Source organism: Neovison vison, chromosome 2 (assembly GCF_020171115.1).
Source record: "Neovison vison isolate M4711 chromosome 2, ASM_NN_V1, whole genome shotgun sequence".
Taxonomy (NCBI): Eukaryota; Metazoa; Chordata; class Mammalia; order Carnivora; family Mustelidae; genus Neogale; species Neogale vison.
In genome coordinates this window covers 86,592,910-86,615,179 of record NC_058092.1, presented here as the reverse complement: position 1 = coordinate 86,615,179, position 22,270 = coordinate 86,592,910, and the positions used below count along the sequence as shown (strand labels likewise).

Genomic DNA, 22,270 nt, shown 5'->3' with positions numbered 1-22,270 from the left:
CAACTGAACTTTTGCCACCCAGCACTTTGCAGAGCTGTTGGTCAAGGTCACCTCCAAGTTGCTTGGACCACTGCTCACTTGTCTATCCTCTAAACATTTACTCTAAAGGCAAGGACACAGGCACATACTCTTCCCTACTGAAACACTTCCCTCTCGCTTGGCTTTCAGAGAAGACTCACTGGTGACCTTCTACCTCAATTATCAGTCTTCCTCAGTCTCCTTTGCTGGTTCTTCCTCCTACCTTTGAGCACTTAACACTGAAATACTTAAAGGCTCAGTCCTCAGATTCCTTCTTTTTCTCCGTTTGTTCCCTAGCTGGTCTCATCTAGTATCCAGACTTTTAGTACTATCTGCATGCTCACACCTCCCACACTTGCACCCCCCATTGGGACCTACAGTTCTACCTAGATGTCTGACCTCCTCCCTGAAAGCCTGGTGATCTTGTATATTCTATGGCTCAAGGCCATCCTTGGTGTTACAACCTAAAGACCTTTCTTTCTCTCACACCCATTAGGAAACCCTGTTTGCCTTACTTTCAAAGTAGCCCAATCCCAGAACCTGACCATTTTACATCACCTCCATTGCTATGTTTACTGTCACTTACCCATTATAACGTAATCTCTACATAACAAGGATTCCGTCTTTTTTTTTTTTTTTCCATTGCTGATTCCTAGTACCTCAAATAGTGCCTGGCCCATAGTAATTGCTCAATAAATGATTACTGGATGAACAGAAATTCTATTAAATTCCTTTCAGACAAAAATAACTTTTAAAAATTAAAGCATACAGTAGTTACAATAAGCATTTTCTTGCCAGTACCAAAGAATAAAAGGTAAATTAGAATATTAATGGAAAGAGAAAAAAATCAGTCAGGGATTAACACTACAGTAAATTCTAGCATGGCCTTTTTTTCTTAGCATTCAAATGGGCGCACAACACGAATCAATGTGTGAGAGGAGCAGGAACTACTCAAATGGGATAAAAATGAAAAAAAATGATAGTAATAATAATAATAATAATGAAATAAAATTTAAAAATCCTTGCTTTGGTCAAGTTAAAGCTCTGCAAAACTGCTTATTTGTTATTCAAATTCATGGAAACTACATTTAAGAGCAGCCTTTCCTTAAAGAGGCTTATGGCATAAAAAAGACAACTCAACATCTGCATGATTTTGAGCTAAGATTTAAAATCAAATCTCAGTTTTTCTCATTTTAAAAGCATTGATTCATACCAAGTTTACCTATCTCATAAAATAGTTATTTGTTCATCTAATATTTGACATGTATTTAATAAACCCTTGTTACATCCCAGGATTGTATATGAATATATGAGAAAGGATTTCATATGCTGTAAAAGGCTATTTAAATAAACTATTATGATTCGTTGTACGTATATCTGATTTACTCAACCGAGACGGTCTCTGAAATAAGTAAGGAACTCTTCTGCAAAATTCTTCTATATCTAACCTTATGAAAAAAACTACTGCCCAAGTAAATTGGCTTAATTCCTTTTCTCCTTTTCTCTTTTAACAAAATTGTTAATGAAAGTAAAATGGGCAAAGTAAGTTGTTTTCCTATTACTATCCCTGCCACTTCCCTCAGCCCCAGCCTAACACAGTGAAGACAGTAATAAGAAATGAAGTTAGCCCAAGGCAATAAAAAAAAGAGGAAAAACAAAGAGGCTAGGTAAATTGATCTTTGCATAATCATGAGTTAATTACTCAAGCTTGTATCTTTCCCCTGAGGGGCTACAGCTTTCCTTAAAAAGTCAGTCTAACAGAAAAAGTCATTTTGCTTCATCCAGCTGTCCTGAGGGGGATGGCTTCAAGTTTTCCACCCTCCCATATTCCTTTCTCAATTTCCTTCAAAGTAGAAAGAAAAGCAGAATTTCCAAAGAATCCTGTAGTGAGTCACCTACTCCCTGAATGCAAACTAGGTTTTCTATAGTTTATCCACACCATACACACAAGACAAATACTCTGGCAGATCAAAACACGGCTCCGTTGCATCAAACACTACTGCTGGGATGGCACTGGGAGCTGGAGCCTGGTCTTTAAAAGCCTTGTCTTTAACAAGTGAAAACCATGTAAGATTGTGTCTTATATCACGGGAGTCATGTAAACCATGATTCAGTCAATACTTTTTGAATCATTAAGACATTTTTAACACAATACGCTCCTAAGAAAATAAATGTGAACCTGGTGCCATAGACTTAGAATATCCTCATTATCAATATTCATCGTTGCGGAAAGGAAACAAATCAGGAGTTAAAAAAAAGAAAGAAAGAAAGAAAGAAAAGTGAAAAACCACGCAGGAATATGGCTACAGAAAATTATTGGTTTGTCTATATTCTCTACCAATTCCACAGAAACTTTATACTTTAGTTTTCGACTGAACATATAACATTAATCTTTATCCCTTTATGGGGAGTCTGCTTCGCTCTCTGACCTTCTCCTTGCTCATGCTCTCTCTCACTGTCTCTCTCTCAAATAAATAAATAAAATCTTTAAAAAAAAAAAACCTTATCCCTTTAAAATGAAGTCTTGAAAACTGCCTTCGTCCTCCATGTGAAACCTAAATCGTCTCAGAATTAGTGAAACAGTGAGTAAGTATGATGAAACGGTAAGTCATGAGCAGTAACTTGGGCCTGGGTTCCTTTTTCTATAAACTACAAATAGCAGCACCTGTTCTGCAGGAGGCTGGGGCGAGGCGTTAAGCAGCTGTCGCAGCGCCTGGTGCGTGGTGGGCTCTCACTGAAGGCCCGGCTGCTGTTGCTGCTGCTGTTTCTGCTCTCTACCAACCACCAGTGAGGGCTTAAACCTTGTGGCTTAATTAAAAACAACGAACCTAGGGGCCTGTTGGCCTCCCATCCCATGGCCATTTACTCCAACCTCCTCAGGAGGTTAAGTTCTGATGGGCGTCAAGCACACAGGATGAAGAAAATGGAAAACTGGCTAAGGAGAAGTTGCAGAGTTGGCAAGCAGAACTGACACTTAGGACAGATGAAAACCTTCTACAGACAGGAAAACAAACAAAGGGTGGAAGACTAGCTAGCCCCCAGAAGAGGGGTAAGTAGCTTCTCCCACTCTCTGCCCTTCCCCTCCAGCGGACAGGAGGGAGGGCGGGGTCAGCAGTCAGGCAGGAAGGGATCAAGAGCATGGAGGCTGGTGAGGTTCCTGAAACTCGGGGAACTCCCATTTGGGCATGGGAGGAGGCTTTCTGGTTCCTTCCTGGGTATCAGTGTGAACTTCTATTTTGAGGCTAGAGGCTAGAGCACCAAAAGCTGAAGCAGGAATCAGGGGGTTCAGGACTTAATATGCAAAAGAGGAGAAAAGATGAGGAATTCACAATAGAAGTTCTATCAGGGGTGTGCCTGGATGGCTCAGATGGTTAAGCATCTGCCTTCGGCTCAGGTCATGATCCCAGAGTCCTGGGATCAAGCCCTGCATCAGGCTCCCTGTTTGGTGGGAAGCCTGCTTCTCCCTCTCCTTCTACTGCTTCCCTTGCTTGTACTCTCTCTTTGTGTCAAATAAATAAATAAGATCTTTTAAAAAAAAGTTCTATCAGGGAGCAAAGTAAGTTTGTCTTCTGTGCTTTGTGGAACTGAAGAGGGTACAAGCATATTCTAGATTTTTCTTCTAACATTATTTCTAACAAAGTAGTATATTAAAAAATTAACAGAGGGTATTAGTAAGTTTAAAAAGACACATAAAATGTTAAACTGCCATCTTAATCTTCTTGTTCATATATTAAATACAAAAAATATCTATTTCATCAATTCCCGAAGGATAACTCCTTTTTAAAGAGTTAGTGCAGGGGAGAATGGAAGAGAGAACTTTTTCTACGTCAACAGAAAACCTTGCAGTTTAAAAACTGGATTATCCCTTACCTAATAATCCTTAAGGAATCTAAGTTCACCCAGTCACTTATTTTACTCTCTAGTAATGCACAGCTTTAGCTGGCCATTAAAGACTTATACCAGGGAAAATGAGAATAAAACTATGCTTAATATACAGTTCTAAAATAGTCATGCAGCTTAGAGTTTTATCAACAGAAAAGAAAGCTGTAATTCTCAAACTGATGTTGGTTTTTTCAGTTTAAAGTTATCTTCACAGATATTTTAAAAGGACAACTTTTTAAACCAAAACTATCATTTAAATTCTGATTTAAGATCAGTTATAAGGGTGTCTGGGTGGCTCAGTTGGTTAATCATCTGCCTTCAGCTCATGTCAGGATCCCAGGGTCCTGGGATCGAGTCCTGCATCGGGCTCCTTGCTCAGTGGGGAGCCTGCTTCTCCCTCTGCCTGCTGTTCCCCCTGCTTATGGTCTCTCTTTGTGTCAAATAAATAAAATCTTAAAAAAAAAAAAAAAGAAGACCAATTATAAGAAAGACACCTGAAAATGTCATAAAACCAAAAAGTAGGGGCGCCTGGGTGGCTCAGTGGGTTAAAGCCTCTGCCTTGGCTCAGGTCATAATCTCAGGGTCCTGGGACTGAGTCCCGTATCAGGCTCTCTGCTCAGCAGGGAGCCCACTTCCCCGCCTCTCTCTGCCTGCCTCTCTGCCTTCTTGTGATCTCTCTCTCTCTGTCAAATGGATAGGTAAAATCTTAAAAAACAGCAGCAACAACAACAAAAAAACAAAAAGTATTAACTTATTACTGAGGAAATCCTTCTTTTAGTCTTTCGGAGCTTCAATTCTGCATATGTTGGAACTAAAATATTGATCACTAAGCAATTTGAAAATAATGAAAGGTACGGAATATAAGTCATTAGTAGGGTGATTCTTCCTCCCCTCTGGAAAAAAAATGTGTTGAACCATCTTCACTGCAAGGCCCTGCTCTGCAAGGAATGAAATAGAGTGGGCTTGACCTTGGCTGATGAAAGGGCTGAAAATATTTTTCAGAGCTTAAAAATTTCAAAACCCCAATACAGATTCCAAAACCAAAGAAGCAGCTGAATAAACTTTCAGCTTCAGCCATTTTAAAAGCCAAGATGTCTAAGGTTTCCAGAAGAAGCCTCCTCCACCTACTGCAGTTGCGACTTCAGCAGTTCCTAAGCCCTGACACAGCTGCTTGCGCATTTCTAAACCTAGAAACAGCATTCCTTTTCAGAGGGAAAACTGTGACTAAGTGGCCAAGTCTTGGGAGAGAACTGCATGTCCGGGAGGTCAACAGAAGCTCACACTAAGGAGGGCGGAAGGACTAGGAGACAGGGCAAAGGAGAGAGCGATGATCTAGAAATGACAGTGAAAAAGTAAGGTTACTGCAGCCACACTCTCCTTTTGCCTCTAAAACTCCTCCTGTTTTGAGATGTGAGAAGGATTCAGACATATTGTGCAGGTCTTGCATGCCTCATTAAGACATGACAGTCATACAGACTTCAGAGTGTCTGTTAAAGAGACCTAGTCCTTGAAATTCTGGAGTAAGCGGTACAGCATACAGCTTCCCAGTAGAATAAGTCTTGCTGTTGCCTACATAAAATTATTTCATTATTTATCCCCAAAGGAACATAACCATACATTTCTCATTATTAGAGAAGAGAGATCATTTAATTTATGCTAAGATCCTGAATTTAAACTGCATATTACATTCTGTTTTCCATGTCTAAAGATACAATGTGTCTGTTTCTCTTCCTCTCATCCTTTTTCCCGCCTTCTTTCCCTGTGTGTGTGTGTGTGTGTGTGTGTGTGTGTGTATCTCTATTTCTATATATCATTACCACCTTTCATGCTGTGGTTAAACGACCAATGGGAACCCAACCATATTTTTTCATACTTAGCACATGTAAAGATGGTGTTGGTCAAATACAGTTTGAAGAATTTGTTTATTCAACAAATTTTTTATACACATACATTTTTCTTAAGCATTGAGAATGGAAAATCATGACGTTCGGAAGAAACCTGCAGATAAATATGTGTATCACATGATGAAGTTATGCAGCTTAGAGGGGTCTTTAGGCTTCAGAGAGAAAGTAACAACTAAATTGGGCCTTTATGTTGGAGGAGAGGATCTTTGTCCCACACAGAAAAGTAAACAGTCTACAGGGGTATAAGGTATATAGGAATGAATAGTGGGAGGCTTGAAAAGTTAATGGGGTCATACTAGAAAGTTTGGGTTTTATCCTGGTGACAATGAGGAATCTCCAGTTTTTGTTTTTTTAACTTATTTTGAAAAAATAAAATCAATTATCTTTAATATTTTGCCACATTTGCTTTATTTCTCTATACTTATTTATAATCATTTTACTTCTGTTGAAACATTTGAAATTAGACATCCTGATCCTTTGCCACTAACTCCTTCATGGATCTGGTAAGAATGGGGACATTCTTCGATAACCACAATCCATGATCACACCCAAGAAATCTAACACCTACACAATTATTATGAACTATTATGCAGTCCATATTTAAATTTCCCAATTACCCAATAACTTCCTCTGTGCCTGTTTTTTCCCCCCAATCTAAGATTCAGTTAAGGATAAGACACTGTATTTAATTGTGAAGTCTCCTCTAATCTAGCATAACCTCCCACTATTCTTCCCCCCTTCGTAGGCTAACAGTCTCATACAAGTTTCTACAAGCTGGGTTTCTCTGGTGGTTTGCTACTGATTAGACTCACATTAACCATTTCCGGCAGAAGTACCACACACTCTCACTGCATCACACCAGAGGCACAGGCCAGTTTTTAAGAACATATTTTTAAGGCATGGAAACAGTTCCTCCTTAGATCTACGTGTTAGGTAATTTTGGCAGCAGTGTCAACAACCAGATTTTTCACCAAATATTTCCAGCAAACTAGAATGAAAAAAGAATTTGTATTCTCACTCTCTCCTTAGATGTTCTTGACGTGATGTTCTTATTCTCCCAACAGATACCTAGTTGATTATCAGTCACATGACTATGTCAACTTCAGACAGCATAGCATCAAGTAAAGTGTTTTGGCTGTAAGCTATGCACTAATTTATGATTCCAAATACAACAGCATATTAAGCTTTTAAATCTCACAAAACTATGGCTTTGCTATCACACAAAAATGTTAACATAGTCTACTTTTAGCTAAAGCCACTGACAAGGCATTATTCTTATTCCAAATGTTATTTTAGTTCTTGGCTTTAAACAGCATTTAACATGTCTTATAAGGAGTACACAGTGAAGGAGAATCTACTTTTTCTTTCTTTTTTTTTTTTTTTAAGATTTTTATTTATTTATTTGACAGAGATCACAAGTAGGCAGAGAGGCAGGCAGAGAGAGAGAGGAGGAAGGAGGCTCCCCACTTCAGCAGAGAGCCCGATGCGGGGCTCGATCCCAGGACCCTGAGATCATGACCTGAGCCGAAGGCAGAGGCTTTAACCCACTGAGCTACCCAGGCGCCCCGAATCTACTTTTTCTTAAAGGAATTCCAATCAGTATAATGACAGAACGAGACTATCTTCCTTAAGCATATTAGCTAAAATAAGAACTCCCAATTTTGACTATATGGTTGAAAGAAAGTACTGTTACGTTTCCTTATAATATTGGGGGTGTGTGTGTGTGTACATGTATTTATATACATACATATTTAACATGCTAAGTAGTAAATATTTCTTAAACTAGTAGATAAGATAAATTCAAAGAGTTTTAAGAGTTAGTGAAAAAGTCATACCTGAGTAAAAATATTATGTGTTTGGCTTAAAATCCACCTGGCATCAGCATCAGGGGCTACTACTAATTTCAAGGTCCCAACATAAACATCAGAACATAAGGTCCAGAAATGCTGTTCTTGTAAACTGTAAACTCCTTGCAACTGCTGCACCTGGAACAGAAAGGGCAGATATTAACACTGTAATCAAACATAAGGGCCCCCTTGTTTTATTAGGTAAGCTGTTTTATTATTTTTATTAGTCAACAGTTCAGTAAACTATTTATTTATTTTTTTAAAGATTTTATTTATTTATTTGACAGACAGATCACAAGTAGGCAGAGAGGCAGGCAGAGAGAGAGGAAGGAGGAAGCAGGCTCCCCGCCGAGCAGAGAGCCCCATGTGGGGCTCGATCCCAGGACCCTGGGATCATGACCCGAGCTGAAAGCGGAGGTTTTAACCCACTGAGTCACCCAGGCACCCCAGTAAACTGCTATTTAGATTATTAACTGTAACACTGTTATTATACGACGTATCAGTAAACATGGATTCTATTCTCTAGCTCAAAGGAGGAGTCAGAGATTTTTTGAATTAGTTAACAAATACTTATTGAGTACTCTTTATGTGCCATGGCAGGTGTTTGGGAAATGTGAATGATCACATGCCAAAATTTGCAGGGCACAGCTGAGAGAGCACCTAGACAGAAATTTAGACTTTCAAGTACATTGATCAGAAAATAGGCATAAACTCATTTGCATTTAGAAACTAGAAGAACAAAGTAAATTCAAGGAAATAGTAAGGAAGGAAATAAAGGACAGAAATTAATGGTCTAGAGACTTAGGAACTATTAGAAATCACAGTATGAAAAAACTAGTTCTTTGAAAGATTACTGAAAATAGAGAAGTCAGTGTTTCTCAAAAGAGGCAGATTTAGGACAGGACGGTTCTTCCCTGTGTCAGAAACTATGGGACCCTTTGTATCTCCAAGCCCCCAGGGAGCTAAATGCCAACATATACTTTTCTCTGAACCGTGTTACGACAAAAAGAAGGACATCTCTCAGTTTTTCCAATGGCTCCTTAAGGTTTCCACAGCCTAAGGCTGACAACCACTGGCAAGACAAACTGATGGAGGTTTAAAAACAAAACAGAGGGATGCCTGGGTGGCCCAGTCAGTTAAGCGGCTGCCTTCGGCTCAGGTCATGATCCCAGTGTCCTGGGATCAAGTCCCATATCGGGCTCCTTGCTCTGTGGGAAGCCTGCTTCTCCCTCTGCCTCTGCCTGCCACTCTGTCTGCCTATACTCTCTCTCTCTCTCTAACAAATAAATAAATAAAATCTTAAAAAAATAAAATAAATAAAATAAAACCAAAACAGAAAAAGCAGAATGAAAAAATAAAACTACAACCACTTTTAAAAACCATAAAAGGGAATACAAGATGAACGTGTAGCTTGTGAATATACAGAGCGCTGCCACTAAACTAAGTGGAATCCAAACACCTCCCACCGTCTCTACTGTTATCAGCATAGCTGACATTATCTCTAGTGTGAATTATTATAATAGTAGAAGTGTAAGAATATAGTATTATAATAACTGGTCTATTTCTGGCCTTGCACCTTTTCCACCTATTCTCATCACTGTATCCCACGTGCGATCCTATTACCTTAGGTCAGATCCTGCCTCTGTTCAAGATCCTCCAATGGCTTCCTACCTTATTCGGAATAAAAATCAAAGCTTTCACAATGACTTATATGGGCCCATGTCACATGGCCCGCTTGTTACCTAATCACCTCCTCTCCAAGTAGGCATCCCCATGCTCTCTCTTTCTCAGCTAAATCAGCCTCCTCACCGTTGGCTGGAAAGTTTCGCACACTCCTGGTGCAAGGTACTTGCCATGCCCTTTGCCTGAAGTGTACCTTCCTTCCACATTTCTACTGGGTTCATTTTGTCTGGGTTTTTACTCAGATGTCATCTTCTCAGTAAGCTACTGTAGCTCCTGTACTCTTGGTCTTCTATTACTCTATGTAAAATAATAATGTTTTCATTTTTATGTTTCTTTGCCATGTTTTACTTTTTGGAGCATAATATCACACACTGTATTATTCATTTATATTATTTATATTTTTTATTGTCTGTCTCTCCAGCAGAACTTAAGCTCGAAAAGGCAGGGATATGTGTATTTTTTAATGTTTTGTATCTTTACCATCCAAAACAGTGTCTGGCCCAAGTAAGTGCTTAGTAGATTGTGTGTGTATAAAGACTTAGAAACTCACTCCTTAGAGTACTTTTAAGAAGAGTAATTTTAAGGAGACAGTATATGTGTATAAGATACACACACATACACAATAAACACACAATTTTGAAAATCTAGACAAAATGGATAAGTTTCTGGAAATACAGAAAATGCTATAATTAAAAAAAATAAATGCCATAATATAAGAAAAATAGAAAATGTGAAAGGACCATTAAAAATTGAAGAGGTAAAAAAAAAATTCAAAAGGTAAAGGTTAATATCCAAAATATAAAAAGAACTCATACAACTCAATAGCAAAAAAACCAATCTGATTAAAAAATGGACAGAGGATGGGAAAAGACATTTTTCTAGAGAAGACATACAGATGGCCAAGAGTAAAACGTGCTTGACTCACTAATCATCAGGGAAATGCAAATCAAAAACCACAATGAAATACCATCTCACACCTGTTAGGATGCCTATTACCAAAAAGACAAGATCTTTTTCAATTCTGAGATTCTCTGATTTTTAAGTAACCTATTTGGGATGTTAATTAAGAACAAGTTGACCTTAGAGATATCAAAAATATATTTTTTTTTCAGAATTTGATCAATGTAGGCATTATTTTCTATAAACTCCAAAACAGTTGGTAGGAAATTTGAGAAAATACTAACAATGGCCTTTTTAAAAACTGCTTTTACTTTTCTTCCTCTTTCAGGACTCTGATGACACAGTGGCTTGAACCTGATATCACTCTACATGTTTCCAAATGGCATCCTCACGTGATGGTCTACTGTGAATAAAACAACCGACTGAATAGATCTCCTCTACCTCTAAGAGTGCAAGTACTCTTGTAGCTAAGACTGAGGAATGCTCCTATATACTCTGCTTCAAGTTAAATAATATGGGGAAAGCGTAGTCACAGATGCTTTTCCTACTTGGACAGTGTGGTATAACAGAAAGGGCATGAGCTTGGTTATCAGACAGATATGAACTAGAATTCTGGCTCAGCCACTAGCATTCGTGACCTTGGATAAGTTACTTAAATTCTCTTAACCTTGATTTTATCTATGGAAAGGAAGATAAAACTTAGCCTATATAAATACGGTGAAGACCAGAAACCATATATGTAAAACAGTTCAGGGACCAGCTTATAGTAAGCATTATTCAATAAACTGACCCGTTCTCTTCCACAGTTATGATGCCTACCCTACCTTAAAATGATAATCCGGGGTGGTTACTGTTTCCTCGGTAGTCCTAATCCCCATTTTTCCCCACTTAGATGACAAGAACCTCATAACTGGTTTTCTTTGCTATCATTCTCTCTGGAATTTGTTCTCCAAATAGCAAGCAGAATAATCTTTTAAAAATACAAGTCTTATAACACTCTTCCCACCTAAAAACTTTGTCATACTTCCCCCCGGATTAAGATTAAAACTAAACCTCTAAATAAGACCCCAATCTCTGTCTGATCTGGGCCCTACCATTCTCTCCAGCCTTTCCAGCCACTCATCCCTTTATTGACTATGCTTTAGCCACAGTGGCCTTTTTTTCTGGTCTTCACAACTCTAAACTAGTTCCAGCTGTGGAACTCCTGCATTAGCATAAAGAGTTCCTTGGCCTGAAACACTCTTCTCCAGGATTTTCACAAGGCTGGCTCCTACTTGTCATCAGGGTTTCAATTTCCTTGAGTATAACTTCCTTAGTTAACCTAACGTGATCATCCCTGTCTACCACATCACTTTGTTTATTTCTCTTATAGTAACTATCAAAGATATTTTCTTATTTACCAATTTATTGTTTAGTGCCTGTTTTTCCCCACTAAACCACAACCTCTTTGAACACAGACACTCTCTTGTCTTGTTTACGCTTATTTACTTAGTACCTTATTAGAATACCTGGCACTAAGTAGGAGCTCAAAAAATATGTTGAATAAATGCTTACATTATCTGCTATTCATATCCGTATTTTAGAAGAACTGCTCAAATCCTAAATGAGGACAATCTCTGCCACATTTTCTTTATTTTTCAGTATTTTCCAATGATTTTATTCTGGTTTGTACAAATGGCATTCATGGTTAGCATTCAATCTTGGAAGAAACACTAAATTATACGCATATGCTACCCATATTTGTAAAAGTTAAAAACCCTAACAGCTTGAAAACAACATAAAATCTAATGGTTTGGAAGCTTTGAAACTTACCCTCTGATAGCACTGAGGCAGAGTATTTTCCAACACCGGAGGAGTTCTCTGCATTAATATTCCAACAGACTCTCTTAAAAGAGGAATAACACTAAACAAAAGTAAAAAAAAATTTATTAAAGCCACATTCTGATAGTCCCATTCGGCAAGAAAGTAGTCATATAATGCTTTTATAATAGAACATAACAAGATTTATCAGAATAATATGAGGAAAAAGAATCTAGTTGTTATAAATTTTTCATATGATCAGTAAGTTATTATCTAAAATAAAAGAGCTAGGGGTGCCTGGATGGCTCAGTCATTAAGCATCTGCCTTCTGCTCAGGTCATGATCCCAGGGTCCTGGGATCAGGCCCAGCATCAGGCTCCCTGCTCAGCGGGAAGCCTGCTTCTAACCCTCCCACTCCCCCTGCTTGTGTTCTCTCTCTTGCTGTGTCTCTCTCTGTCAAATAAATAAATAAAATCTCAAATAAAATAAAATAGCTAGACCAAAATACACCAATGTATGAAACACTAAACTATACTACTGAATAGTATTGGAGCATCTAAAAATCTAAACACAGCAGTCATTCAACTACTATTTAAAATACAATTTCAATTGGCCAGAAGCTTCCAAAGTAATCTATAAGGTACATCATGGCTGACTGGTCCTTATTGTTTATCAAATATTTACATGTATATATCTGAACAGGATATATACAAAATATATATTGTAAAGGAATATAAAAAATTAATATGGTACATTAGTCTATTCATCTAATATTTTTACAGCCCAATTATATATCAGTCTTCTTTCATTATTCAAAAAATACAGAAGCCTGGATATAACCACAGATCTAGTGTATCAACACCTTTAGTGATGGGGCCCAAACATCCATCTGTACTGATGTAGCTAGTCCTCCACCAGTATTTGGAAATTACTATTTTAAGCTATTTGGATGATTAAGTGCACAGAAACAAGTAACGTATAATGATAAGGGTGATTCAGTGCAATAGTTCTCTTATCTAGACACCGGGTTCACCTTAGTACAGTCTTATTTGTTTTCATTTCTGACATAAAATATATGAGGGAAGGCCAAGGCATCTGTTTTTAAACAGCACTCCACACGATTCCACTGGATCAGGGGGGCAATGCCCTGCAAGCAGACTGAGAGGTCAGACAGCTTCATTACACTTAATAGCTTAAACCAGTGTTCTCTTTCAAATGTGGAGAATCTCAAACTTCCTGAAGTAAAAACCCTCCTAATTATAGCTGTAGGAGATAGAGATAAAAGGAACAAACATACATTTCAAGAAAGGCAGAAGTTGAGACGTACCTTAAAAATTAGTGATATTTCTTTTTTAAGTTTTATTTTTATTTAAGCAAACACACACCCAACATGGGGCTTTAACTCAGGACCCCAAGATCAAGAGTCACATGCTCCTCTAACTGAGCCAGACAGGTACCCCCCAAATTAGTGATATTTCTGACAGGTGGAAAGGAAGAGAAGACATTATAAAAATAAAGACAATGAGAACAGAGACAATGTTTGTCTTGTTTATAATTATATTCCCAAGGATGCCTAGCAAAATGCCGGTCACAAAGTGGGCCCACAGTAAAAACTGGTTGGTTAAATCAATGACAGATTTATAAATATTAGATATTTTAGAATCTAGATTAAAGATAGGAAATAGCCACAGGGAAGCACTGACAAGTCCATTCCCACACTTTATGTGCACAGTGAGAAGTACTTGGATAATGAGAGTAAGACAGGAACAGAGACAACTAGGAAAATTAAAAAGATACTGAGAGAAATAACCAGTGTCTAATTGGATATAGTAAAGAAATAGTAAAGCAACATCAAGGACAAGCCAAAAAGGCAAAATGTATGGAGGGGATGGCAATAGTGAAAATGAAATTATCAATGTTGAGAGGAGGTTAAGTCATATTCAAGCAAAAATATTCTTTAGTCAGATTAAGAGCTAAAAATAATTAGATACCACCCTTAATTCCCCCTTCTCCCTTAAAATCTCCATGCTCTAAATCACCAAATTCTCATGATTTAACACCCTACATATTTCCTGACTCCATTCCCTCCCCTTCATTCTAATACACATGTCTACAATAATCTCCATATCTTCACTTGGATTATTATAATAGCCTCCTAAGTGCGCCATATTTTAGTATATGTGCTGCCTAAGCAAGCACTAAGTGGATCATTTTTATCTCTAGTCTTATTTCAAGTCCACTGTGATAGTCGGCTTCGAAGATGGATCCCAATAGTCCATGTCTCCTTAGTATTCATGTTCTTGTGTAATCCCCTACTCTTCTCTTAAGTGTGGGCTGGACCTAGTGACTTGTTGCTAATGAATAAGGTACAGCAAAAGTGACAAGATGGGACTTCTAAAATTAGATAAAAGACTCCACCTTCCGTCTTTTCCCCTGCTCTCTTGCCCTCTAACTTCTTCACTCATGGCTGTCATGCTGTAAGCTGTTCTATGGAGAGGCCCAAGTGACAGGGAACCGAGGGATGCCTTTGGAGAGGAATGGAGACCCTCAGTCCAATAGTATAGAACGAACTGAATACTTTCAACAACCACTTCAGGGAGCTTAGAAATAGATTCTACCCCAAATGAACCTTGGAATAACTGTAGCCCTGGTTGACACCTTGACTGCCACCTTGTAAATGACCCTGTGCCAGACAGCCCCACTGGATATGACCAGGTTCCTGAAGCAAAGTAGACTACAAGATAATGCCTGTTATTTTAGCTACTAGGTTTTTGTATAATTTGTTATGCATCCTTAGATAACTAATACAACCATTCTTTATAAAACTATTAGATTAATTTATCTAAAATCAGTTACCTGATCCTGTCCCTTCCCCATTAAAAAAAAAAATCCCTTGAAAGCTCCTCCATGACTTGGGGATTAAATGTAAGCTCTTTAACATGATATATTTTTAGATCTGCCCCACCTAGCTTCACCTTCTATCAATCCTTGCTTCACATTTTCAGCCCTCTAAATAAACATACCTGGACTTTACTTTTGGCTGTTCCTCCTTTCATCCTTTGCTCATGTTGTTACCTCTGTCTAGAATGTCCCTAAACTGCCCTGTAGTCTGGCTTCTATTCCTTCTTTAAAATCTCAAGTGTCACCCCTTCTAGGGTGTACTTCCTGATCCCAAACTGTTTTTCAAACTGTATGAAATGTCCTCTCTGTGCTCCTATTTAAAAAAAAAAAAAAAAAAAAAAAAAATCAAAATCTGATACCTATGGTAATGTTAGACGGAGAGCAACTGAAGTGGAGTTAAGGATTTTGACAGTAAAAGAATATGGTTATTCCTTCAACTAACCTGAAGAGCAGTGTCTGTTTCTACCTACTGTGCCAATATTATACAGGTGAGGATGCCCTGGGTTTATAAAAAAGGCAAAGAAAAACAAGATGGTAGACTGATAAGGTACAATTCAACCATTATGACATTTTTCTTTCCTCTCTCCTTCATTTTTAGAGAAAAAGTCAGAAGTATGTTTATATACCTTATAATTTTTATGTTTTCCCACCTTCCTTACTATTATTCAGAAAGTAAGGCACCAAAATGGTCCTCCTAGAATAAGAAAAAAGTTTGAGAATAAAAAAATTTTTTTTTTAATGCTTTCTCTAGGAGGCACATAGAAAAATTTCACTTTTTTGAGCATTTTTTCTTCAATCTTTATCCCAAGGAACTGCAAATAATGCCTAAAGATATCTGAGGTGCAAAATGCACTCGAATAGAAACCACTTGAGATACTTGAGATACACATGGCAAATTGATTTACTCCATCATTAATTAGGTAATCCTATAAATGAATTTTTATTAAGAAACTGCTAAGAATAAGCAATTATTAAGCACTACTGTATACTCTGCTTGGCATCAGATTTTCTAGAACCAGATGGAATCCAACTCTTGAGTTGCAAATGAAGGTCTAGAACACCAAAGGAACTTGCCTAAGGACACAGCTAGTGAGGAGAGCCAGAATAATAAGACTGAGTCTTTTGGCTCTAACTTCAATTTTGAAAAGTTAAAGTCAACAAATATTTATTATATGCCTACCATTTGCTGAGCATGTGCTAGGCACTGAAAATAAAAAGATAAATAATATACAATAACTACTTCAAAAGGATTCACAAGTTTTGAAAAAGCCTATAGACAGGTGACTGGAAATCAGGCAACAAATACTTATTCAGGGCCTACCATTTGGAAGAAGGCACATATGAATGCCAAACAACTAGAGACGATGCCTATACCCATTTTCATTTCCCATGAACTTCTGGCGACAGTTTCCTTTATTACTATGTTGTAAACTTACTTTTAAATCTACTTTTAAAAATAAATAAGAGTTGGGAAAACTGGAAAAGAACCCAGCTCTACTATAGCAGAAGGCATACAATATGAACAATGATACTAAGCAACAGGTGTGAAACATCTTTTTGCAAACAATTTTAAAATACTTGATGTTTTAGAGTACCCTAGGCATATAGACTTATTTTTCTAATTTATGTGTGATTTAAAACACAATAAAGAGATGACTGAGTCCAAGCTATAATAATCCCTGAAGAGATTGGCTTTCAAACCTTAAGTACACTCTAATACACACACACTCTCTCTCTCTCTCTCTCTTTTTAAAGATTTAATTTATTTATTTGGCAGAGAGAGAGAGAGATCACAAGTAGGCAGAGAGTCAGGCAGAGGGAGAGGGAGAAGCAGGCTCCCTGCTAAGCAGAGAGTCCCATGCGGGACTCGATCCCAGGACCCTGAGACCATGACCTGAGCCACCCAGGCGCCCCTCTAATACTGTCTTTAATAAGTCACCCAGAAAAAAAAAAGTCACCCAGAACCATCTACAAATTTATCCAAATCTTTGTTCAAATTTTTATGTCTCTATTTCATGTATGTTGCCTCCCAAAGTCAGCTGCTCCTAACTACCACATCAGTTAAAAAGAAAGAAAGAAAGAAAAACCCTAATATTTTCCCTTTTTCCATAAAATTTGTTTTCACATGTGGCCCTTAGTTTGAAGATTGTAGAACTGGTGAAGAATTTCCATGATCACAGATAACAAACTATTAAAAGTAACAGGGAATTTAGAGATCACTCATTTTATCACTCAGTTCAAGAACTATAATGCATAATCCTGATAGGCTTAGTTGGTTAAGCCTCTGACTCTTGATTTTGGCTCAGGTCATGATCTCAAGGTGGTGAGATCAAGTTCGTCTATGGCTCCACGCTCAGCAAGTACAGGGAGTCTGCTTAAGATTCTTTCCCTCGGGTGCCTGGGTGGCTCAGTGGGTTAAGCCGCTGTCTTTGGCTCAGTTAATGATCTCAGGGTTCTGGGATCGAGTCCCGCATCAGGCTCTCTGCTCAGCAGGGAGCCTACTTCCCTTCCTCTCTCTCTCTACCTGCCTCTCTGCCTACTTGTGATCTCTCTGTCAAACAAATAAATAAAAAAACTAAAAAAAAAAAAAAAAAAAAAAAAAGATTCTTTCCCTCTACCTCTACCCCTGCCCCTAGTGTGAGCAAGCACATGTGCTCTCTGTCTCAAAAAAAAAAAAAAAATCATAATGCAAATGAACATTTTAATAAAATTAATTTTAAAATAACTAAATAAAATGATCATAATTGATATAAGGAATTAATAATAACAACATATTTTTTTAGGTAAGTGTCAATGAGGTATTTACTGATTTTGCTGTTATTATAAAATTCAAAATGGTTGCCTGCTTCAGTGGAATTTTAATAAAATGTTTACATTCAACAGCATTTCACCAAAGCACACTGATGTGTCACACTAATTTTGTCCAACAGTAATTCTGAAATTATTTAAGGATTTCAGCTGTATCTGTAAGTAGGTCATGAAACTGTGGTGGAAAAAGAAAGGTGCTTGCTAAGTTGCATAGTGATATAGCAATTTAGAACAAAGGTCAATTTCTATAACAATTTCAAAGATCATAAAATGTAAAAGAAACCTGCAGAAATTTTATTTTTGCCTTTTAAAATTGTGTTTAGCTCAGGAGTTTGTGTCCATATTTTTCTGATTAACTATCGTAATGGGAAATCATAAAACAGATTTTAGCATGCATCTATCTACCCATAATGAAAGGATATGGGGGAAAAGACAAGCTTAGCAAATTCCTGACTTAGCTAACACTCAGAGCTGCATCCAAACCCAAAAAGTAAGCATTTGGAAACAATTAGAGGTTCACTTCTGGTTGACTAACTCAATTCTAACTTTAACATTGAAACACCATTTTCCAAGCATATATAAAAGGCATGAGTCATTCGGTATATGAGTTTACCAGTAAAACAGGGTAATGGTTTAATTCTTCAAAAGCTGAAGGTAAATTAAATGTATAATCATATAGTCATAAACATAAACTTAATGTAGGCTTAAATGCTAACGGATTAAATAAGCAATAGTTACTACTCTTTATTGCCAGTAACTTTGAAATGAAAATATATTCAAATTTCATTTGAGAAGCAGCTTTTAGTGAAAGAGTCTCACCATTTCAACTGTAAATTATCTAGCAGTAATGATAAACAAGCCAAACAAAAGAAAAGGGGATACATTATGAAAACTTCTGAAGAACAAGACTAGTGATAATCGTAATGCTAGGCAATAAAAAATTTCAGAGCTGAAACTATTACTTAGATCTGAGAATAAACATCTATAATAATAATTAAAACATAATCACTGATTCAACTTTTTGAATTGGCTTATGGGCTCAGTCCTTCTGCATATTATCAAGGGTTCTTACAATCTATGAACCTAGAAAAAGAGAGGTGTACTTTTTAAAGAACCCATAAACTTTGAAGGTCTGGTATATGTCATGCACTTGAAAATGTTTAGTGGACAAAAAGCCAATGAAAACTAACCCAAAGTTGAAATATACTTTACATTTAGACACAGTAGTCCTAGGGCAAGCTGTAAATAAGCAGTCATATTTGCATAAATACGATTATTTCATAGTGATGAACAATCACCTATTAACACAGAATTTCAAGAATCATAATGCAGGGCTGCCTGGGTGGTTCATTCGGTTAAGCCTCTGACTCTTGATTTTGGCTCAGGTCATAATCTCAGAGTTGTGAGATCAAGCCCCACGTGGGGCTAATACAGAAGAGATAACTCCATACCACAGGAACTGTGGTTTACCTTATAATTATGCTAGGTTTCAAAACCTACGGTTTAAAATCAATGCACACAGTACCTACTTTAGTTAATAATGGTGATAACTGGATACCCTAAAATACCCCTAACTCAGAGCCAAAGTCACGAAAAGGTCACCCTTTCTTTAAACTTCTGGAACTTAGTTATAACACCTAATAAATCTGGTCTTTGGACCAAAAGCATTAGTAAGTAATGTCATGTTAGTAAGTAATTAGTAATGTCTTTGTTTAGAGAACACTTAATAGTGTTTAAAGTGCTTTCATAATTTTTTTCTTATTTGATCCTCACATCAGCCTTAAGTAACCTTAAGAAAAACATTCCATTCTGAAATGACAGAATGTCAGATATAGGCAAGATTTTAAGAGATATTAAGGCCAGCTCCCTCATTTTGCATAAGAGAAAACCATCTCAGGGAGATCAAGACAACTTGCTCTTTGTTACATATTAGGAAGAGGCAGAGTTGGATGTGCTGATTCCAATGCTAAAGTTCTCTGGACTCCACTACAGCGTCTCATCATGATTAAGTCCTCTAGAGTCAGAGATCGTGTCATGTTCTTTTTAGTCCCAGTGCCCAGCATAGTACTTGGAATATATAAGCACTTGGCACATGTCTGCTGAAAATATAATCTGTTTAGGAATTTCAAACACTCTGGGAGGATTTTAAGATTATAGAATAGCCCTTGTTTGATGTGACTTTCAACCCTTCAAAGTAATAGCTAAATAGAAAAACAACAGGGGTCCCCTCAATTTACTCACTCCCCCAAATAATTTTTTCTTGAAGATTTATTTATTTGACAGAGAGAGAGACTGTGAGATAGCAAGAGACAGAGAGAGCAGAAGCAGGAAGAGCAGCAGGCAAAGGGAGAGGGAAGAAGCAGGCTCCCACCAAGTCAGGAGCCAGATGCGAGACTTGATTCCAGGACACTGGGATCATGACCTGAGCTAGAGGCAGATGCTTAACTGACTGAGCCACCCACCTGCCCCTCCTCAAAGAATTTCTAATAAAAAGAAGCAAAAGTATTTTATCCTCTATTCAAGTACAGATGAGAAAGAATTAAACTCAGGCAGGAGCAATCATTGTTCCCGATTCTTGATTTGCAATTTATTATCTTAATAAAAGCTCCTTTCTTTATTCTCATGAATAGAAACTAAAATCAGACCAGCTGTATAAGAAAAAAATTATTAAATCATTTATTATATATCCATAAAGAACAAGGGTGTAGATAAAAAAAAAAATGAATGCAAATTCACACTGATATCCTGTCAAGAGGCAGGGAACTGGAAAGAGACAATGGGATCAATGAAGGAAACGGGCAAAAAGCTCCACAAAATACACAGTTTTCAGAAGATGGGGCAGGAAAAAATTCACATTATTTGTATTACATATGGTGACATTTATATTGAAAAGATAATGAGACCTGGAAGAACCTCCCCACTACTTCAGTAACCCATTTGAAAGCAGCAGCTGGAGGATAGACAAAAACAGGAGATAAAGTTCTTTAAGGAAATCTGCATTTTGCAAACAGTTTAGAAGTGAAGACACAGGATCTTGTTTAGAAAAACCAGATAAGACGGCAGGAAATATTTATCACCATTATCAAAATCAAATTAATTATCATTCACATAGGTTCAGTGATCACAAATTTTAACTCAGAACAAAAAAGACTTGAGGTCAGCAAGAAAAATTCAAAAGGACTGGAACCAAAGTGCTGATTAATCTCTAGGTTCAACAAGGTTATTAGGAATCTGGGCTAAACTCTCTGTCTGGTGAAAGTTAAAAAATGGTATACCTGTGACTGATTCAATCTGTGTGGTATTCAAACCATAACATTTCCTCACCCTATAGTAACAGAGGTTTGCCTCTAGATGTGTGTGTTCCTGTGAAGAACCTGGTATCCAGGAATGAGGGCAGAGTCAAGTAGCAAAGGGCACTGTTAGTATGCAGCAACTCATCTGACCTCTTAAATGATGGAAGCAGTCACCAACATACTATATTTCTTTTATTCTTTTATATTTCTTTTATTATTTCCCTCCTTTCTCTCTGTCTCTTTTCCCTCACTTGATAATGAAAGAATGAGGCAGTTAAATATGGGGGAAGAAAAAGGGGCATGTGAGAAACCTTTTAAGTGAATGGTGCCTGCTTTCCAAAAGCATTCCTTTTGGGACAGAAGGGAGGCAAGCAATTAACACACAATGCTTCCCAATTTTTTGCCAATTTGTGCTAGACTTTATATATCTTAACCCACTTAATCTATACATAATAAATTATGAGGTAAGCATCACTGTTAACCCCACTCTAAAGCTGAAAAACTGAGGCATAGAGAGGCTAAGGCACCATAGAGCTAACTGGTGAGAATAGGACTTGAACCCAGGCACTTGGACTCCATAGCAAATGCTCTTAGCCACACTGCAGTATTTCCTCCAATGAAGTCATCAACATGGCTTTGCTAGCTCTCACAAAGCACCTCTGCCTACAGGAGAGGTCTGACTTTTAGGAAAAGCTGACCCTCAGGGTGAATAGGAAGCCTGGACCACAAAAAGAAATTTAAAAGCTCAGGAAAAGAGGAGCAATAATAACAATGTAAATGTTTTCCACCATCTGAGACCTGACTGGTATTATCAAAACTTGAATAGAAGCAAATTCCTACACCTAGTTACCATTATGGGCCCATCTTCAAAGTCACTGTTTGTGAGAAGTAAACCAAACATGGGAAATACAAAACAAAGGCAAAAAGACCCTTATTAAATTGTTTATACAAATCAAACTTTTAAAATACCACTCTGAGAGCAGACCTTTTACTGAGTATCTCAAGGTAGATTACTAATTGCTACATTACACTGGATGACTACATGAAAATACTTAGTTGCTGAGATGCTGGTAGATCATGTTTTCCAAGGATTAATTAAGCAAAAGAACAGAGTCACTTAAGTGCAGGCTATAGCTAGTGGGAAGAGAGTTTGAAATTAATTACACACAACTTAACAATTAATATTAAAACTGAAGAACCAAGAGGGACTATGTTTTTTTCTTTTGGCAGCCAA

General features: G+C 37.4%; 1 protein-coding gene across 2 annotated transcripts in view; it reads right to left on the bottom strand.

The window, feature by feature from the left end:
* SLC30A7 (solute carrier family 30 member 7) overlaps positions 1 to 22,270 on the bottom strand; it is an 81,949-nt gene that overhangs the window by 2,271 nt on the left and 57,408 nt on the right. For both annotated transcript variants that reach the window (XM_044238776.1, XM_044238775.1), the window contains exons 9-10: positions 12,047 to 12,137; positions 7,640 to 7,789 (exon numbers count right to left, since the gene is read on the bottom strand). In XM_044238776.1, coding sequence (XP_044094711.1) covers positions 7,640 to 7,789; positions 12,047 to 12,137 — 241 coding nt within the window. The remainder of the gene's footprint in view (positions 1 to 7,639; positions 7,790 to 12,046; positions 12,138 to 22,270) is intronic.